Source organism: Hypanus sabinus, chromosome 13, assembly GCF_030144855.1.
Source record: "Hypanus sabinus isolate sHypSab1 chromosome 13, sHypSab1.hap1, whole genome shotgun sequence".
In the NCBI taxonomy this organism is placed as follows: Eukaryota; Metazoa; Chordata; class Chondrichthyes; order Myliobatiformes; family Dasyatidae; genus Hypanus; species Hypanus sabinus.
This window is the reverse complement of record NC_082718.1, coordinates 5724252-5742816: the sequence shown is the minus strand read 5'-3', so window position 1 is coordinate 5742816 and position 18565 is coordinate 5724252. Positions and strand designations below refer to the sequence as shown.

The 18565-nt window shown below is 46.8% G+C and overlaps 1 protein-coding gene across 1 annotated transcript in view; it reads right to left on the bottom strand.

Annotated features, from left to right (window-relative positions):
* LOC132403599 (striatin-interacting protein 1-like) overlaps positions 1–18565 on the bottom strand; it is a 69148-nt gene that overhangs the window by 34068 nt on the left and 16515 nt on the right. The window contains exons 5-10 of the mRNA XM_059987033.1: positions 18345–18465; positions 15675–15743; positions 14949–15055; positions 5498–5625; positions 3515–3697; positions 2446–2654 (exon numbers count right to left, since the gene is read on the bottom strand). Coding sequence (XP_059843016.1) covers positions 2446–2654; positions 3515–3697; positions 5498–5625; positions 14949–15055; positions 15675–15743; positions 18345–18465 — 817 coding nt within the window. The remainder of the gene's footprint in view (positions 1–2445; positions 2655–3514; positions 3698–5497; positions 5626–14948; positions 15056–15674; positions 15744–18344; positions 18466–18565) is intronic.

Sequence of the window (18565 nt, the reverse complement as noted above, 5' to 3'; positions counted from 1 at the left end):
CCAATGGAAATATAAAAGTCACTTTAGTTCATTCAAGCTGTAGGATGCAGCTTTTTTGGTTGGAGAGAAAGACGGAGGTTTACCTTGCCCATTCCTTTTATGATGTCAATTCTTCGAGAGTCGTTGGGAGTTGGTTTCCGCATTGGTAGCTAAAAGCTGTTCTCCCATGGTAAAAGCCACCGGTTCCGGGGCAAATGGAACCGAACGCACGTGGCCTCCTCCCCCACCGGCTTCTGCTATTACGGGATCGCTAGCGTTTCTTCTGGTGCGTCTCAAGGGGCTGTTCCCACAGACCCTCTTTTATCCTGACTCACAGGGTCTCAGATGTCAATCAGGTTGGGGGTGATGCAATCCCTCCCTCAACCAGCCCACTTTGCCCGAGGGCTTCCACGTAGCACAGTATTGTAATACACAAGTCCGTCTCCAAGAGACAATGGCTGGGGGTGGGGGGGGGGGGGGGACACAAGACATTCCGCACGTCTCTCTCTCATTTCCTGGGTCTCCTGACCCAAATCAATAGTGATCTTGCGATTCTCACAAAGGAGGGGGCTACCCCGCACCCTTCGGCCCCTCAGAGCTCTGGTACATTCATAACAATATAAAAGAAAGAAAATTAAATTAAATAAGTAGTGCAAAAAGAAGGAAAAACATGAGGTAGTATTTACGGGTTCAATGTCCATTCGGAGTGGAAGAAGCTGTTCCTGAATCATTGTGTGTGTCTCTTCAGGCTCCTGTACCTCCATCCTGATGGTGTCAATGAGAAGAGGGCATGTCCTGGGTGATGGGGGTCCTTAAAGATGGATGCTGTCTTTTTGAGGCATCACATTTTGAAGGTGTCCTGGAAGCTGGGGAGGCAGGTGCCCATAATGGAGCTGGCAGAGTACACAACTTCCTGCAGCTTTTTCTGATCCTGTGTTATGACCCCTCCACACCAGACGGTGATGCAACCAGTTAGAATGCTCTCCATGCTACATCTGCGAAATTTGCAAGTATCTTTGGTGACATACCAAGTCTCCTCAGACTCCTAATACAATCTAACCACAATCAATATGCTAAATACAATCAATATGCTAGCCCCAGGACAAATCCTCAGAGACGTTGACACTCAGAACGTGAAACTGCTCATCCTTTCCGCTTCTGAAAACTCAAAGGGGACTGGTGTGTGTTCCCTCGACTTCCCTTTCCTGAAGTCCACAATCATTTCCTTAGTCTTACTGATGTCAGCTCATCAAACAGCTGATCTATCTCACTCCTGTATGCCTACCTGTCCCCATCTGAAATTCTCCCAACAAGAGTTGTGTCATTGTTGGTGTCTGAGCTGTGCCTAGCCACACAATCGTGGGTTTAGAGAGAGCAGACCAGTGGGCTAAGCACCCATCCATGAGGTGTGCAGGTGTTGATTGTCAGTGAGGAGGAGATGTTCTATCCGAACCGCACAGGCTGTGTTTTCCCGATGAGGAAGCCAAAGATCTAGTTGCGGAGGGAGGTGTGGAGGCCCAGTTTTTGAAGTTTGTTGATTCATTTGGAGGGTGAGGTGATGTTGAATGCTGAGCTGTAATCGATAAACAGAAGCTGGATGTAGGTGTTGCTGTTGTCCAGGTGGTCCAAGGCCGAGAGAAGAGCCAGTGAGGTTGTATCCGCTGTAGACCTGTTGTGTGGTGGACAACTTGCAGTGAGTCCAGGTCCTTGCTTAGACAGGAGCTGATTCTAGCAGGTGTGACCCTCCATCTGCTGCAGTGAGGGATGAAGATGTCCCTGAATGCTCCCACCATTTGGCTGCCACAGGTTTTCAGAGGTACACCATCAGGGCCTGATGTCCTGTGAGGATTCTCCCTCTTGTAAGATGTTCTGACCTCAGCCTCTGAAATAGAGATTACAGTCTCACGGGGTGTTGCACAGATTTGGGCAAGTGTCGTTTTAATCTCCCTTTCAAAGTGAGCATAAAAGGTGTTAAGCTCCTCCGGGAGTGTGGCATCTCAGCCATTCGTGATGTTGGGCTTCACTTCATAGGAAGGAACGGACTGCACACCCTGCCAGAGCTGACATACATCCGGCTGTTTCCAACCTCAATCGGAATTGTTTCTTCATCCTTAACATTGTCTTCTGTAGGTTGTATCAGGACTTCTTGCATAGTTCTGGATCACCGGTCTAGCCCTCAACAGACTCGCCATGAATCTCCAGGTCCTGGCCTCTGCTCCCTTGCTTTCCAGTCCTGATGAAAGGCCTCGGCCTAAAATGTCAACTCCATGGACGCTGACTGGCCTGCGGACTTCCTTCGGCATTGCTCAGGATTGCCAGCAGCTGCTGAATCTCGCGTTTCTGACCTGGTGGTTTTGCTGTGCACCCAGTGCCCTGGGGAACTACAGAGTGAGACGTCCATCTAGCTTTCTATCAGGCAATGATGCACATAGACAGAAGCAGAAATTAGCATGGAGGGGTACTGACCTGACCTTGGGAGCCCAGGGTAGGCACCGGGGGAAGAACAGTCTGTCTGGGGGCTGTTGTGGGGTGGGCACAGACGAGACCAGTGCCTCCCTCTCTAGTGGATCCACTTCTCCCTCAAACCCACCATCACTGTCGTCGGCCTCTTCATCCTCCTCCCGTGTCTCGTCCCTCTTGCCATAGATATCCAGGCTGTCCTGTTTTACCAGCACCTGCCAGCAACACTCAAGGGTGAGAAGTTACCCTGAGCGTGGACCAAAGGCCTTCCTGCCCAATGGTCAGCTGGCCACATTCACCCCTCCCACCAAACCCACCAGGCCGCCAGTTGTCCAATCACACACTTGTAAAGGATATCAGCTTCTCCTTGTAAAAGAATGGCCGGAAAGCTCTCTCCTCACCCAATACCTGGTCAACCCACTGAGCACCACCCTCTGACCAACGGCTGAGCTACCGAGAAGCAGCTAGTCCCACCGTCACACCTGACCCGCCACTGTTCCCAGTAAACCACTAGAAACCACCAATCCTACTGTTATACCCAACCCGTACGTCCTGCTCCCAAACAACTAAAATCCTAATATCCCATCCCAACCTCCTCAGCCTCTCAGACCCCTCTCCAACCTCAACCATACTGCCAACCTCATTTTAACACCATAAACCCACTGCCCAACACCCAATCCTACTGCCCTACCAAAACCAACTGCACTGCCCAAAATCCAAAGTTATTGTCCCAAATCTAATCTTACCACCCCGTCCCCAACCTCACTGTCTCTCTGCTGCCCCTCTCCCCACCCTAACCCCACTGCCACCACAACCCCAACCCAATTCCAACCCTACTTTTCAACCCCCTAACTCTACTACCCCCTCAACCCATCCTCAATGCCCTGACCCCAACCCACTGGCCAGTCCACCCTTCTAAGGACTGGTCAGCTATGTTTGCCTCCAAGACTGTGACTGATGCTCTGTGACGGAACCATAGTGCGTTGAGATCACAATCTAAGTGAATGGGGCACGTAGAGTTGTCGGGCCGAATGGCCTGCTCTCCATTCCCACACATCTCAAAGATAAGCCTCACCCTTCGGCCCTTACGGCCCCGCTTTTGCTGTTGCTCCAGGGCGTCCATGGCGGAGACAGGGGGCGAGCACGCTCGGAGATTCCTCATCACCTCAAGACTGTTCTCTGGCAGCTCAGGAAGGCCCGCTTCCTCCCGCCTTGCCACCTTCAGCCTCTGCAGATCCTCAAAGCCTCCGAGACAGAACTGGCAACAAAACGACCAATGGTCATTACCTGTCCAAACTCTCCCAGAGCATCAAGTGCAGACACCGTGTTGGGGGCCAAATATAACACCATTCACACAAACTAACACCGTTAACCAAAGGTCGTAAATGGGTGCCATAGTAACGCAGCAGTTAGTGCTGCCCTTTTACAGCTCACAGCCTCGGAGTTCAAAGTTCAATGCTGGTACCACCTATTTGCATCATTCCCATGAATATGTAGTTTTCCTCTCGATGCTCTGGTTTCCTCCCACAGTCCAAAGACGTACCAGTTAGTAGGTTAATTGGCCATTGTAAATTGTCCTATGATTAAGCTAGTGTTAAATAGCTGGGTTGCTGGGCAGTGCGATCCGTTGGGCTGGAAAAGGTAGGAGGCAAGCTAGACAGATACGTAGATGATAGATAAATGGGTAGGTGATAGATATCAGGTTTACTCCACCAGAACATAGGTAAACAATAAAACCATAAAATATAGGATCAGAATAAGCCCATTCAGCCCATCCAGTTTGCCCTGCCTTTCAATCATGGCTGATTTACTATCCTTCTGAACTCCATTCTCCTGTCTTCTCCCCAAAAACTTTGACACCCTGACTAATGACAGTGGCAATGCTCAGTTGGGTCCAGGGCCAACAACGTGGGTGAACAAAATGGCAAAAAATGTCCATGCTTTCTTGCCAATGTCTGACTTCCTTGTCTGAAAGTGAATGCAAATATTCACCAGGCAAGAAGAAGACCGGGATAACCTCCATCACTCTGAGGGTCAGCAGAGCCTCACACGTAAATAGGGTAGTTAAGAAAGCTTATGGGGTGTTAGCTTTCATAAGTCGAGGGATAGAGTTTAAGAGTTGCAATGTAATAATGCAGCTCTATAAAACTCTAGTTAGGCCACACTTGGAGTACTGTGTCCAGTTCTGGTCGCCTCAGTATAGGAAGGATATGGAATCATTGGAAAGGGTACAGAGGAGATTTACCAGGATGCTGTCTGGTTTAAAGAGTATGGATTATGATCAGAGATTAAGGGAGCTAGGGCTTTACTCTTTGGAGAGAAGGAGGATGAGAGGAGACATGATAGAGGTGTACAAGATATTAAGAGGAATAGACAGAGTGGACAGCCAGCACCTCTTCCCCAGGGCACCACTGCTCAGTACACGAGATCATGGCTTTAAGGTAAGGGGAGGGAAGTTCAAGGGGGATATTAGAGGAAGGTTTTTCACTCAGAGAGTGGTTGTTGCGTGGAATGCACTGCCTGAGTCAGTGGTGGAGGCAGATACACTATTGAAATTTAAGAGACTACTAGACAGGTATATGGAGGTATTTAAGGTGGGGGGTTATATGGGGGGCAGGGTTTGAGGGTTGGCACAGTATTGTGGGCCGAAGGGCCTGTAATGTGCTGTACTATTCTATGTTCTTTGCAAAGCAGTGAACCATCTCCAGGTCCATATAGCACATGGATTTGGATAAATGTTGCCATCCTTTCATTGTTCCTGGGTCAGAATCTAGGAACTCTGTTCCCAGCACCACTGTGTGGTACTCTCAGCACCACACGAATAACAGGAGGTAGGTTCATAGAGAATTAGAGATGGGTACTAAATAGTGACCTAGTCAGCGATACCCATTACCCTCATCGGCAATACCAAATACGCTCCTTGGCGATATCTATCACCCTCGTTGGCGACACCCATCACCCTTATCAGCAATATCCAAGTCCTCAAAGTGAATTGAAAAAAACTAAAACAAGTGTAAACAAACAAGGATTAGACTATGAGACAGAAGTTCAGACCTACCAGAATTGTCTTCCAGAGAAGCAACAGCACCTTCTTGATGGGGCAGTGAGGAGCGCTCCCACTGCAGAACTTGTTCACAAGAGAGAAGAGGAGAATCGCAAAGGGCTCTCCATTGTACACCGAGGAACCTAAGGAACAGAATTAAGTTCAATACAGGTCAGTCCGTCTAGTCTGAGGGAAAGTCTGGCTCAGCCCAGATTAACCCTAGTCAGGGATACAGGGTTTTCAGCGGGGGAGAAAACCATCTGAACTAATCAGCCATGGTTCCCATCAAGACCATAAGTCATAGGAGCAGAATTAGTCCACTTGGTCCATTGAGTCTCCACTGTCATTCCATCATGGCTGATTTATTATCTCCCTCAACCCCATTCTCCTTTCTCCCTGTAACCTTTCACACCATTACTAGTCAAGAACCCATCAACCTCTGCTTTGACTATATCCAAAGACTTCGACTCCACAACCATCTGTAGCAATGGATTCCACAGATTCACCACTCCCTGGCTAAAGAAATTCCATCATCCACACATTCCTCCCTCCCTGCCACTGGCCCCAGGTCATGAAACCAACTCTGCTACTTAGTCTGTCATTGACTGATCAGCAACACACATGCAGACTCCCAGGGTAACTTCAACACTGGACACTCAACTTTTACGGGAGTTAACAGCCAAGGTCAGTTTCCGTAACAAACTCCTCACAACATCAGCTTTTGTTCAATGGTAGCTGAAGACTTACAAGATGGTTTGGAATGGGAGATTTCAGACTCAGAGGACTGAATCCTGTTTATATTTCCAGCACAATCATCCAGACCTTCAGTTCCAGGACTGGCTGTCTGACCCGCTGAGTTCCTCCAGCACTGTGTGTGTTACACCAATCCCAGACCAGTGTTTATTCAAAACTGACAGGGGCAATGGAAGGGCAGCCTAACGATGCAACCCAAGAACCCAGGTCAGACCAGAGCTGCCTGGGAAGTGTAAGGGTCAGCATCTGCTGAATACACGCATCAGGGTTAGTGACCTGGCTCCAGATCCATGGCACGTCCCAAATTACACTGAGGGATGGCTCTGCGCTAACAGGTCATCTCTTCATGGGGAGCTGTAGATTAGTGGCCAATCAAAGGACTTGGTGCCTGGGGTGAATTTTCCCTCCCTATTACAGGGATACTGACCATAGTTACACTTATTTCACAAATAAAAACACAATATTCATAAAGTTTTAGTTTCTTTTTTAAATAAAGTGTTGTAGAGAATCATGTTTCATGCTATAGAGTAGCATTTTACTCATGATCAGTTAAACCTGAGACCACTCTCAGATAAGCTGTTTCTGTTTGCAGAAGTAATCTCGATGTTTGGGCCTAGAGTACGGCACACAGGTATTCCAATGTCTGGGCCTACAGTACGGCACACAGGTATTCCGATGTCTGGGCCTAGAGTACGGCACACAGGTATTCCGATGTCTGGGCCTAGAGTACGGCACGCGGGTATTCCGATGTCTGGGCCTAGAGTACAGCACACAGGTATTCCAATGTCTGGGTCTAGTGTACGGCACACAGGTATTCCGATGTCTGGGCCTAGAGTACGGCACACAGGTATTCCGATGTCTGGGCCTAGAGTACGGCACGCGGGTATTCCGATGTCTGGGCCTAGAGTACGGCACACAGGTATTCCAATGTCTGGGTCTAGTGTACGGCACGTGGGTATTCCGATGTCTGGGCCTAGAGTACGGCACACAGGTATTCCGATGTCTGGGCCTAGAGTACGGCACGCGGGTATTCCGATGTCTGGGCCTAGAGTACGGCACACAGGTATTCCAATGTCTGGGTCTAGTGTACGGCACGTGGGTATTCCGATGTCTGGGTCTAGTGTACGGCACACAGGTATTCCGATGTCTGGGCCTAGAGTACGGCACACAGGTATTCCGATGTCTGGGCCTAGAGTACGGCACACAGGTATTCCGATGTCTGGGCCTAGAGTACGGCACGCGGGTATTCCGATGTCTGGGCCTAGAGTACGGCACACAGGTATTCCAATGTCTGGGTCTAGTGTACGGCACGTGGGTATTCCGATGTCTGGGCCTAGAGTACGGCACACAGGTATTCCGATGTCTGGGCCTAGAGTACGGCACGCGGGTATTCCGATGTCTGGGCCTAGAGTACGGCACACAGGTATTCCAATGTCTGGGTCTAGTGTACGGCACGCGGGTATTCCGATGTCTGGGTCTAGTGTACGGCACACAGGTATTCCAATGTCTGGGTCTAGTGTACGGCACGTGGGTATTCCGATGTCTGGGCCTAGAGTACGGCACACAGGTATTCCGATGTCTGGGCCTAGAGTACGGCACACAGGTATTCCGATGTCTGGGTCTAGTGTACGGCACACAGGTATTCCGATGTCTGGGCCTAGAGTACGGCACACAGGTATTCCGATGTCTGGGCCTAGAGTACGGCACACAGGTATTCCGATGTCTGGGCCTAGAGTACGGCACACAGGTATTCCGATGTCTGGGCCTAGAGTACGGCACGCGGGTATTCCGATGTCTGGGCCTAGAGTACGGCACACGGGTATTCCGATGACTGGGCCTAGAGTACGGCACGTGGGTATTCCGATGTCTGGGTCTAGTGTACGGCACGTGGGTATTCCGATGTCTGGGTCTAGTGTACGGCACACAGGTATTCCGATGTCTGGGCCTAGAGTACGGCACGTGGGTATTCCGATGTCTGGGCCTAGAGTACGGCACACAGGTATTCCAATGTCTGGGTCTAGTGTACGGCACGTGGGTATTCCGATGTCTGGGTCTAGTGTACGGCACACAGGTATTCCGATGTCTGGGCCTAGAGTACGGCACACAGGTATTCCGATGTCTGGGCCTAGAGTACGGCACACAGGTATTCCAATGTCTGGGCCTACAGTACGGCACACAGGTATTCCGATGTCTGGGCCTAGAGTACGGCACACAGGTATTCCGATGTCTGGGCCTAGAGTACGGCACACAGGTATTCCAATGTCTGGGCCTAGAGTACGGCACGCGGGTATTCCGATGTCTGGGCCTAGAGTACGGCACACAGGTATTCCAATGTCTGGGTCTAGTGTACGGCACGTGGGTATTCCGATGTCTGGGCCTAGAGTACGGCACACAGGTATTCCGATGTCTGGGCCTAGAGTACGGCACGCGGGTATTCCGATGTCTGGGCCTAGAGTACGGCACACAGGTATTCCAATGTCTGGGTCTAGTGTACGGCACGTGGGTATTCCGATGTCTGGGTCTAGTGTACGGCACACAGGTATTCCGATGTCTGGGCCTAGAGTACGGCACACAGGTATTCCGATGTCTGGGCCTAGAGTACGGCACGCGGGTATTCCGATGTCTGGGCCTAGAGTACGGCACACGGGTATTCCGATGACTGGGCCTAGAGTACGGCACGTGGGTATTCCGATGTCTGGGTCTAGTGTACGGCACGTGGGTATTCCGATGTCTGGGTCTAGTGTACGGCACACAGGTATTCCGATGTCTGGGCCTAGAGTACGGCACACAGGTATTCCAATGTCTGGGTCTAGTGTACGGCACACAGGTATTCCGATGTCTGGGCCTAGAGTACGGCACGCGGGTATTCCGATGTCTGGGCCTAGAGTACGGCACACGGGTATTCCGATGACTGGGCCTAGAGTACGGCACGTGGGTATTCCGATGTCTGGGTCTAGTGTACGGCACGTGGGTATTCCGATGTCTGGGTCTAGTGTACGGCACACAGGTATTCCGATGTCTGGGCCTAGTGTACGGCACACGGGTATTCAGTTGTGTTAACTTGTGCTTGTGAAGTGAGCCAATAAAGGTACTTGGCAGAAAATTCAGATTCTCTCTGTGCCTAATCCTTGTAACAATGTACAACAGAGAAATAAACTGTTTGGAATAATCATGTCCTAATGCTCCACAATAACCTCCCCTCTAATATCACTTCATTAACCCCTTCCATTCCCTCTTCCTTCATGTTCTCAACAACTTTCCCTGATATGGGTCAATGCTTCCTATCCCACTGCTCTGGATAAATTCCACAGATGGGGTTTATTTGTGGCTTCAACACTGTTCCCTGCTTGTGTCTTTGCGAAGTGTCCATACAGATTTCTGGGTCACTACCTGAGAGAATACATTTGTCAGACAGAAAATCCAGAGAGTTGCTTGTTTTACTACTGATAGAACTGGATTAGATCCTCCAGTGAGTATCTGGTATTTATTTTAACTAGTTGACACAGTTTCCCTTCTCTTTTTCTAAATTTTTCCCCTACTTCCACCACAAAGCTACCCCACGTGCATGAGAACCACCTCATACCATTATCCACATTCTGAGGCTCGCAGAAATGTTGAATAAAATGCAAACAGCAATTAGTGGAAGTTTGAAATTTAGAAACATATACTGGAGCTGACAGTGAAAGGGCAGAATATTGATGTTCTGAATGTGTAGCTAGATGTTATGTTACAATGATTACCCCTTAGTAATAATGATCAGTCAGGCACAGAGTGAATCTGTGTTTTACTGACAAGTTCCTTTATTGTCTCAACTGAAGAGTACATGAATTTACACAGCCAAATACCTGTGTGCACACCTACTAAATTTCCCTGACCCTCCACAAACAGTCAAAAGTTAATATCCAGGAAAGGAGTCTTCGCTGGCCAGCTGTTTCTCATGTTCCTTGTCTAATCTCCACGTGGGGTTGTTAGCTTCAGTAACCTGCAGTGGTTTGTCTCCAGATAGTTGTTGCTGCTTTGCTTTTGAAGCTCCTTACTTTTAAGTACTTAACAGCTCAAATCTTGCATTTCAAATTCTTTGGCTTGAAGTCCTCTAACTGACCTGTGTCACCTTCTTATTGGCCCTGGTCCAAGCCAGCATCCGTTTATTGTCTTCTGAAGGGTCTCGGCCCGAAACGTCGACTGTACTTTTTCCCCATAGAGGCTGCCTGGCCTGCAGAGTTCCTCCAGCATTTTGAGTGCGTTGCTCAGATTTCCAGCATCTGCAGATTTACTTTGTTCTAAATCAGTTAACAAGCCAGTAACCAGGTCAAATCACTCAGGGCAGACAGAGACCCTACTATTCGCAAACCTGCATGTTACATCATACCAATGAACACCTCTCTAATAACTTACTTGAAAATTATCTCTAGTTTAGCAGATTACATACAGCATCACTGTGTCTACTTTTAAAAAACTGACTTAGCCAAGCAAAGTCAATTCACCAAATGGAGGATACAGAGCAGCTTCACAAAATGACAGCATCCATTCCTTTAATTTCATGACAAGAACAAAGACAAGTGGTCTGTCCACTTTCACTGTCCTTGATTCATTCAAATTCACTGTTTTGTAGACTGTAGTTCTTTTTGGCCAACAAGAATAAGTTACATAGTCATCAATTAAAGTATCCAGACTTACAACCAATAACCTGACCTTTCTTTGCAGATGCTAACTTCCATGCTAGGTTACTTCTCAAAAAATGCTCCAATATTGTGCTTAGCTCCTCACCACGCTACCATTACTCTGATTTTTTTGACAACTTAGCAATGAATTTTGCATTTCGAAATTTTATGAGAACACTTAAATGGAAATTCAACCCACTGCTGTCAGTGGAACAACAAAGCTGCAGCTGCTGTAATAGTTGATAACTAGAATCTAGGTAAATGGTTGCACCAGAATTATGAGAGCATTGTCATTTGAAAAGGATGGGTGGTCTAAATTCCCTTTCTCTTGGAAAGAAAAGTTGGGCAGAAACCCAATAAAGATGTCAAACATGGAAAGTTTTGATACATCAGATGATGCTGATTGTAATGTATGGATTAATTTTTTTTAGAGCAATGACTCCCCTTAGCACTATGTATTGGCTGTTGTCTACCCATGCGTATTGTTTTCTCTCTCTCTGCTAGGTGAATACACCAGTTAAAACCATCTCTCATCTGCGTGCTTTTATGTAATTGATATGTAGTTGCACAGACATGACAAATTGGCGACAGGTACGAACCTGAATGTCAAAGAAGATCACCAACTGGATGAGACAGTGAGGGAAAAAAGTCAAACAGTACAGAGAAGGTTGTCACAGATGCTAACGAAGGACATGTGAGAAACAGTATACAGTGAAAGATGCACAACTAGAAAAGTTAAAGTGAAAATAACATGGCGATGGCTTCAGACTGGGAAGTTGACAAATTTGATAGTGCTAGTGAAGGCTGGGAGTCATATTGAGAGGATTGAACTGTATTGTAAGGTGAATAATGTGGATGAGCAAAAGAAAGCCCGCACGCTTCTTAGCTTAATGCGAGCTAGAACATACAGTCTCTTACAGAATTTAGTAACCCCTAAAAAGCAAGATGTTCAATGAAATTGTTACAATTTCTGAGAGTTTTAGATTTTATGAAAGGAATGAGTCAAAGGATGAAATCATTTCTGAGTACATTGCAGAGATGTGCAAACTTGCCCAGTGCTGTGTCTTTAGAGATGGACTTTCTGACACTGTAGGGGACAGGCTTGTACATAGTCAAACCACTCAGAACGGGCTCCTGGCAGAAAGAGACCTAACCTCAGAATGGGCAATGACCATTGCCGTATCGTTAGAGACTCTGGCAAAGGATGCAGCAGAACTACAGAAAAAGAGTTTAGATTGTGAAATGTATAAAGTGTCCCTGAATGGTGCAAAAAGCCAAAAATGTTATTGATGTGGCAAATCCTCCCACAATGCAAATGTTGGTTCAAAGAAAAAGTTTGCAGGAAGTGTCACAGATAAGGTCACATAGGTGCAAGTCAGACAAAAAGCACAACCAAAGAGACAAAACACACACAGAATGAAAAGTTTCAAACACAAAACTAAGCAAATCCATAAAGTGACCAAATATGAAACAGAATCAGACACAGAGAGTCTGACAAAGGTGAGCTGTCATGCCTGGAACTGCAGAGTATTACTGAAGCAGATCACCAAATCATATGGATCACAGTAGACGTGTCTGGCGTAAAGCTGAAGATGGAACTGGATACAGGGTCAGCTTTGTCTATAATTTCAGAGACTGACTACAACAGTCTGTTTTCTAAGATACCATTAGAGAAGACCTCAGTGACGCTAAGGACCTATGCAGGTGAAAAGTGTCTCTCAAGGGCAAACTGAGAGTGACTGTAATGAATAGAGGCCAAATGCAGCAGTTAGAGCCTTATGTGTTAAAAGTGGAGGGTCAGCACTTTTCAGACGTGAATGGTTGAGAAAAATCCAACTAGAATGGCACTCAGTCAAAGCTCTCAGTGCGGCATCAACAGGCAACTGCAGCCCAAATGGTAGCACTGACGAGAGGCAGTCACAGCTGCTTAATGTGTGTTTGAGAAGGGCATTGGTAGACTCCAAGGCATGACAACCAGATTTGAACTGGATGAAGTAGCAACACCAAGATTCCATAAAGCATGTCCGGTGCCTTACGCACTACATCTCAATGTTGGTGCAGAACTGCAGAGCTTGGACACGACTGGAATTCCCTCCAAGGTTGAGAAGAGTGATCGGGCCATGCCCATTGTCCCAGTGATCAAGAAAGGGAAGGCCAGAACCATTTGTATATGTGGGATTTCAAAGTGAGCATCAACCCTGTGCTAAGTACTGTGTGTTATCCCCTGCCACAAATAGAAGACATTTTTGCATCTTTGGCAGGTGGGGAGAGATTTTCAAAGATAGAGTTGTCACTAGCCTATCTGCAAATGGAGACTGAGGGGTCAAGCAGGAAGTTCCACGCAATCAACACTCACAATGACTATTCCAATAATCGTCTCATCTTTGGCATCACATCACTTCCAGAAATTTGGCAAAGAACAATGGACCAAGTGCTCCAAGATATCCCAGGAACACAATGTTACCTTGATGACATCATCGTGACTGGCAAGAAAGATGAAGAGCACCTCCAGAACCTTGGTAAAGAGCTTAACAGGCTGAGTGAGTATGGTGTGCAGAGAGAGAGAGAGAGAGAGAGAGAAATGTGAGTTTTTCAAGAATGAAATCTCATATTGTGACATGTCATTAACAAGAGAAGATGTGAAAGAGCATTCAGAGAAACAAAGAGACTAATGACATCAGATGAACTGCTCACCCATTCTGACCCATTCCTGCCCATCAGACTGGCGTGGGATGCATCCCGATGGCATTGGAGCTGTTTTGTCACACTTTATGAAAGATGGATCCGAACACCCGATTGCATTTGCTTTAAGATCACTGACACCTGCAGAAGGTAACTGCACACAGATGGGGAATAAAGTTCCACCCCACCACCACAGACAAAGGTTTACACCAGTGACAGATCACCAGCTCCTTGTACCCATTTTCAATCCCAGGAAGGGAATTCCATTGATGACTCCTTCCCGCTTTTGGGGAGGGGCCACCTACGTTGAAACTCACTTTTAAGGATGAATGATATAAAGTCATTCAAAGGGGAACTAGATGTGTGTATGAAGGAGGAGAGGAGGGCAGGACTACGCCAATGCAGTAAGATGCCTCTACTCCCTCAGGAGGCCCTCACCAGTTTGAATTGATGCACCACAGAAAGCACCCCATCTGCACGTGACACGAGAAACTGCAGGGAATTGTGGACACACCTCAGCACATCATGGAAACTAGCCTCAGTAAAGCAACCGGTATTATCAAAAGCCTCACACATCTTGGGCATTCTCTCTCCAACAGACAGAAGATACAAAAGTCTGAAAGCAAGTACGACAAGGCTCAGGGACAGCTTCCACCCCACTGATAAAAGGCTATTACTGCTCTCGTGCAATAAGTTCAACTACTGGCCTCGCAATCTCCCTTGTTACTATCTTGTACCTGCAATACACTTCCTCCGTAGCTGTTACACTTTATTCCACATCGTTATTGCTTTACCTTGTTCTACCTCAATGTGTAATGATCTGATCTGTATCAACAGCTTACAAGACAAGTTTTTCACGGTTTCTCAGTACTTGTGACACCAATAAACCAATCCTAAGGAAGGATGGGAGGAATCTTAAGGAGGGCACAAAGAACCATGATTGGTTAGAGTAATCAGTTTTTCCCATAGTACAAATATCACTTCGTTCACTGAATATTATTGTCTGGAAGACCATTTGGCCCATTGTGTGTGTGACAGTTGCAATGGTCCTGAACAACATTGGCTACAAATTTCATAGGCTCATCTTGTGGCTTAAAAGTTAATGGATCAATGCAAATCTCTTTCTTTGAGTGAGCTATCACACTCACTCACTCTCTCTCTCCTTCTGTAGATACTTTTCAGAGCTTGTTGTGCACAAAAGGGCTGATTGTAAGAGCAATTACAGCTGGGAAGTCCCTCAGAAGCTGCAGGGCATTGGTTATTGAAAGATTGTTGAGAACATGATCAATTTTTCACTAAAAATAGCTATAAACTGAACAGTTCATATTATAAGGTTAATTATATCCATAAGGCAAAGAGATCAGACTTACTTAGTTCACTTCTGAATGCCTCTCTCGCCAGAATCCACTCTGGTTTTTCATCCTCTACCTCTCGGCGCATTATCTCCATCATCAGGTACATAATGTTCAGTAGAACTCTAGAATGGCACATAACATTCAGTAGAACTCCAGAACGGTACATAATGCTCAGCACTATTCTAGAATGGCACACGGTGGCCAGCCGTACTCCAGAACGGCACCCGATCTTCGACAATACTCTAGAACAGCACTTGGTGCTTGGCGGCGCTCCAGAACTGCATGTTGTGTTCAGTAGCACTCTAGAACATTCTGTGGTACTCTAGAATGGCACATAATGTTCGGTGGTGCTCTGGAACGGCAGAATTGCTCAGAAGACTAGCAATTTTACAGAAGGATTTAAAAGGATCAACATCAATGTGTCAATAAACAGATAGGGAAGGAAATTCCTCCAGGCTCTGATAGTCACCGCTCAGCATCCACAGATGTGGACCTGCGATGTTCATCGGACTGTTGTTTAGAAAGTAGATTTGGTCGAAGTACCAAAGTCTGACTCATAGCCCAGAATCCTGGAACAGTGTAAGAGGAGGAAATGTTCTACAGAGCATTTGTTAATCAGAAGAGAACCATTCTTCTCAGGAGCCCAAACGCCTGTGACATACCTTACAGCAGGTACTGCAGCCCTCATGCTGAAACCTATCCATACGAGGACTTTGCATTTAGAGGTGTGTGAAACCTTACCTCAGTTCAATGCTGTCTGCCAAGGAGATTGCTGGCTTCCTCAGGGAATGGCCACATGCTTGGCTGTTACTGTGTGTAAACACAACCATCATTACATTCAGTTGTATGCTTCCATTCACGAGGTAACTGTTGGAAGCTGACCTCCAATTTCACCCATCAACAATTTACAAGTGAGAGAAGCCTTTCACCCTCACACACACTTTTATGTAATTCTCCATATGACTATTTTTATTGCGATACAGCACAGAATCAGTACTTTTGGCCCTTTGAGCCATGCTGCCCAGCAAACCCCTGTCTTAACCCTAACCTATCTACAACGACCAATTAACTTACCAGTCGGTACGCCTTTGGACTGGGGGGGAACTGGAGCACCCAGAGGAAAGCCACACAGTCATGGGGAGAACGTGCAAGCTCCTTACAGGCTGCAGTGGGAATTGAACCTGGGTCACCAATCACGACATGTCTGCCCATGAAGTTCATGTTCTTCCTATTCTCTATAGAGGCCTTTCCAGGAAGGACCACTCTCTGTTTGAAGAAGCTGCTTCTAATTTCTGAATGCTCTTAATTAAAACTATGCTCAGGTGCAACCCACTCTCGACCGCTTCATTTTTGAAATGTCTCTTTTAAGAATAAAGCTGGATAAGTTCTTCAGTTTGGTTTTTGAGTGTTTTTGAAGGGTACTGCACAGGACAGGCTACCTGGCTCACAATATTGTGCCAATCTTGATGTCGATTTATAACTAATATCCAACCCCCCATTGATCATCCATTGCTTTCAAAGGTCCTTGAACACTGCTCTTCAGAGCCACAGATGTAGGTTGTGTATGGGGCCGCGGTGTAGACAACTGAATCCAAAACTTGCTTTCATTAACTTTGTAGAGGTGCAGCACATGACAGGCCCTTCCAGACCATGAGCCCGCGTTGGCCAATTGCAACCATGTGACCAATTTACCTACTGAGCTGGTACGTGTTGGGAATGTGGAAGGAAACCGGAGTATTTGAAAGAAATCAGTGTGGTCACAGGGAGAGCTTTACAGATAGTAGGGGAATTGAACCTATGTCATTGGCACTGAAATAGCATTACACTAATGACTACACTATACTGCCACCCACAAGGCTTGTCGATCCTCCTACTTGTAGACAAAAAATAAACAACAATTTCTTTTTAACTAAGAGAAAAGACTTGTAGTATATTTTAAGTTATGATGGTGTTTGATATGGTAGACAGAGAGAGGACATTTCCACCTGAGGGAGGATCTAAGACCATAAGATATAGAAGCAGAAGTCGGCCATTTGGCCCATCAAGTCTGCTCCACCATTCAATCATGGGCTCATCCAATTCTTCCAGTCATCCCCACTCCCCTGCCTTCTCCCCATACCCTTTGATGGCCTGGCTAATCAAGAACCTATCTATCTCTGCCTTAAATGCACCCAGTGACTTGGCCTTCACAGCCACTCGTGGCAACAAATCACACAGATTTACCACCCTCTGACTAAAGTAATTTCTCCGCATCTCAGTTCTAAATGGACGTCCTTCAATCCTGAAGTCGTGCTCTCTTGTCCTGGACTCCCCTACCATGGGAAATAACTTACCATATCTAATCTGTTCATGCATTTTAACATTCGACCAGAAAGAGTCATCATCAAATCCAAACCCAATTCAGGGGAAACCTGAGTGTTAAACCTGATGGGGAAAGCATCGATACAAAGAGTATAATATGAGGCAAACAGCAAAGACTTTGAAGGAAACATAAGAATATTATTCGAAGTAGAGGAATAGAAAGATTTGTCAACAAGGTCAGAAGGGACAAGAGAGAATTACTTGAAGATTGGACAGAGGCAGATTCAATCTTTTAACAAACATTTCACTCAACAGTAATTTGAAATTGGCTTCTTGATGAAACCACTACATTTATTTCTGTTTACACTGTAAATGTTTTTGTTTCATTGCCTATCATAAAGATGTTTTATGCCTCTTCCCTCCCCCAGTGTCCTTGAAGTGTCTTCCACCATCACAAACCATAAACCCGAAGGGATTTACTAATAGATTATTACTGCTGGGTCCATAAGGTTGTCATAGCCATGGGTGGTAATGGGGACAAGCTCCCAATGGTGTTTATCTCAAAGAGCCTTTGACAACCAAGTCCAGCTCCTGGCCTTCTCGTGTGGGCTTAGCTACTAAGCCCAGTGGAACCATTTCTACTGAGAGGAGAAGAGGCAAGGGCAAGGCAGGTTACTGGCTCCTTAAAACCAGTCGCTTTGGGCAGATGGGACTCATCAGCTGTGGTTGGCAGCTAGCTCATTTAGGAGAAGGAATACTCTGATCTGAAACCTCCGCTGCCTTGTGGCTGTACCCACTCATGGGGAGGGCTTTGGGAGAAAACCCTGGGGAAAGCATCCGGAGCTGGAGACCCTACGGCAGTGCTACATTGAGTTCAACACCGCCTGGCAACTCCTGCAACGCTATTGGTATCAAACTGCCTCGGTCTTTGCCATTCTTTTGGGTTCATCAGTTGCATGGAGAGGGGGAGCCTGGTACATGGGTAACAGCTTGCTCTCCACATCGTACTGTCCAGGCTTGCATATCTAGACAGATAGGAAGCAATATCCATGGTCAACCCCGACTGGAGGCCTCACTCACTCCTGCAACTCAGTATTTACTATCACTCACTTGATCTCCATATTGAGAAGCTCCACTAGTGCTCCAAATGTGCCCATCTCATAGAGGAGGAAGACATTGTAACGGGCCCAGTGGATCACTTCAGGCTCTGTGTAGCAGTCATCAAACACACCTGTAGGGGGCAGCAAAACCAACAGGTCAGGTATATTAGGGAAGAGAAGGCAGTTCTACTTTGACCATGTAAAATGCGGTGTGGGGTGGGGGGGAGGGGG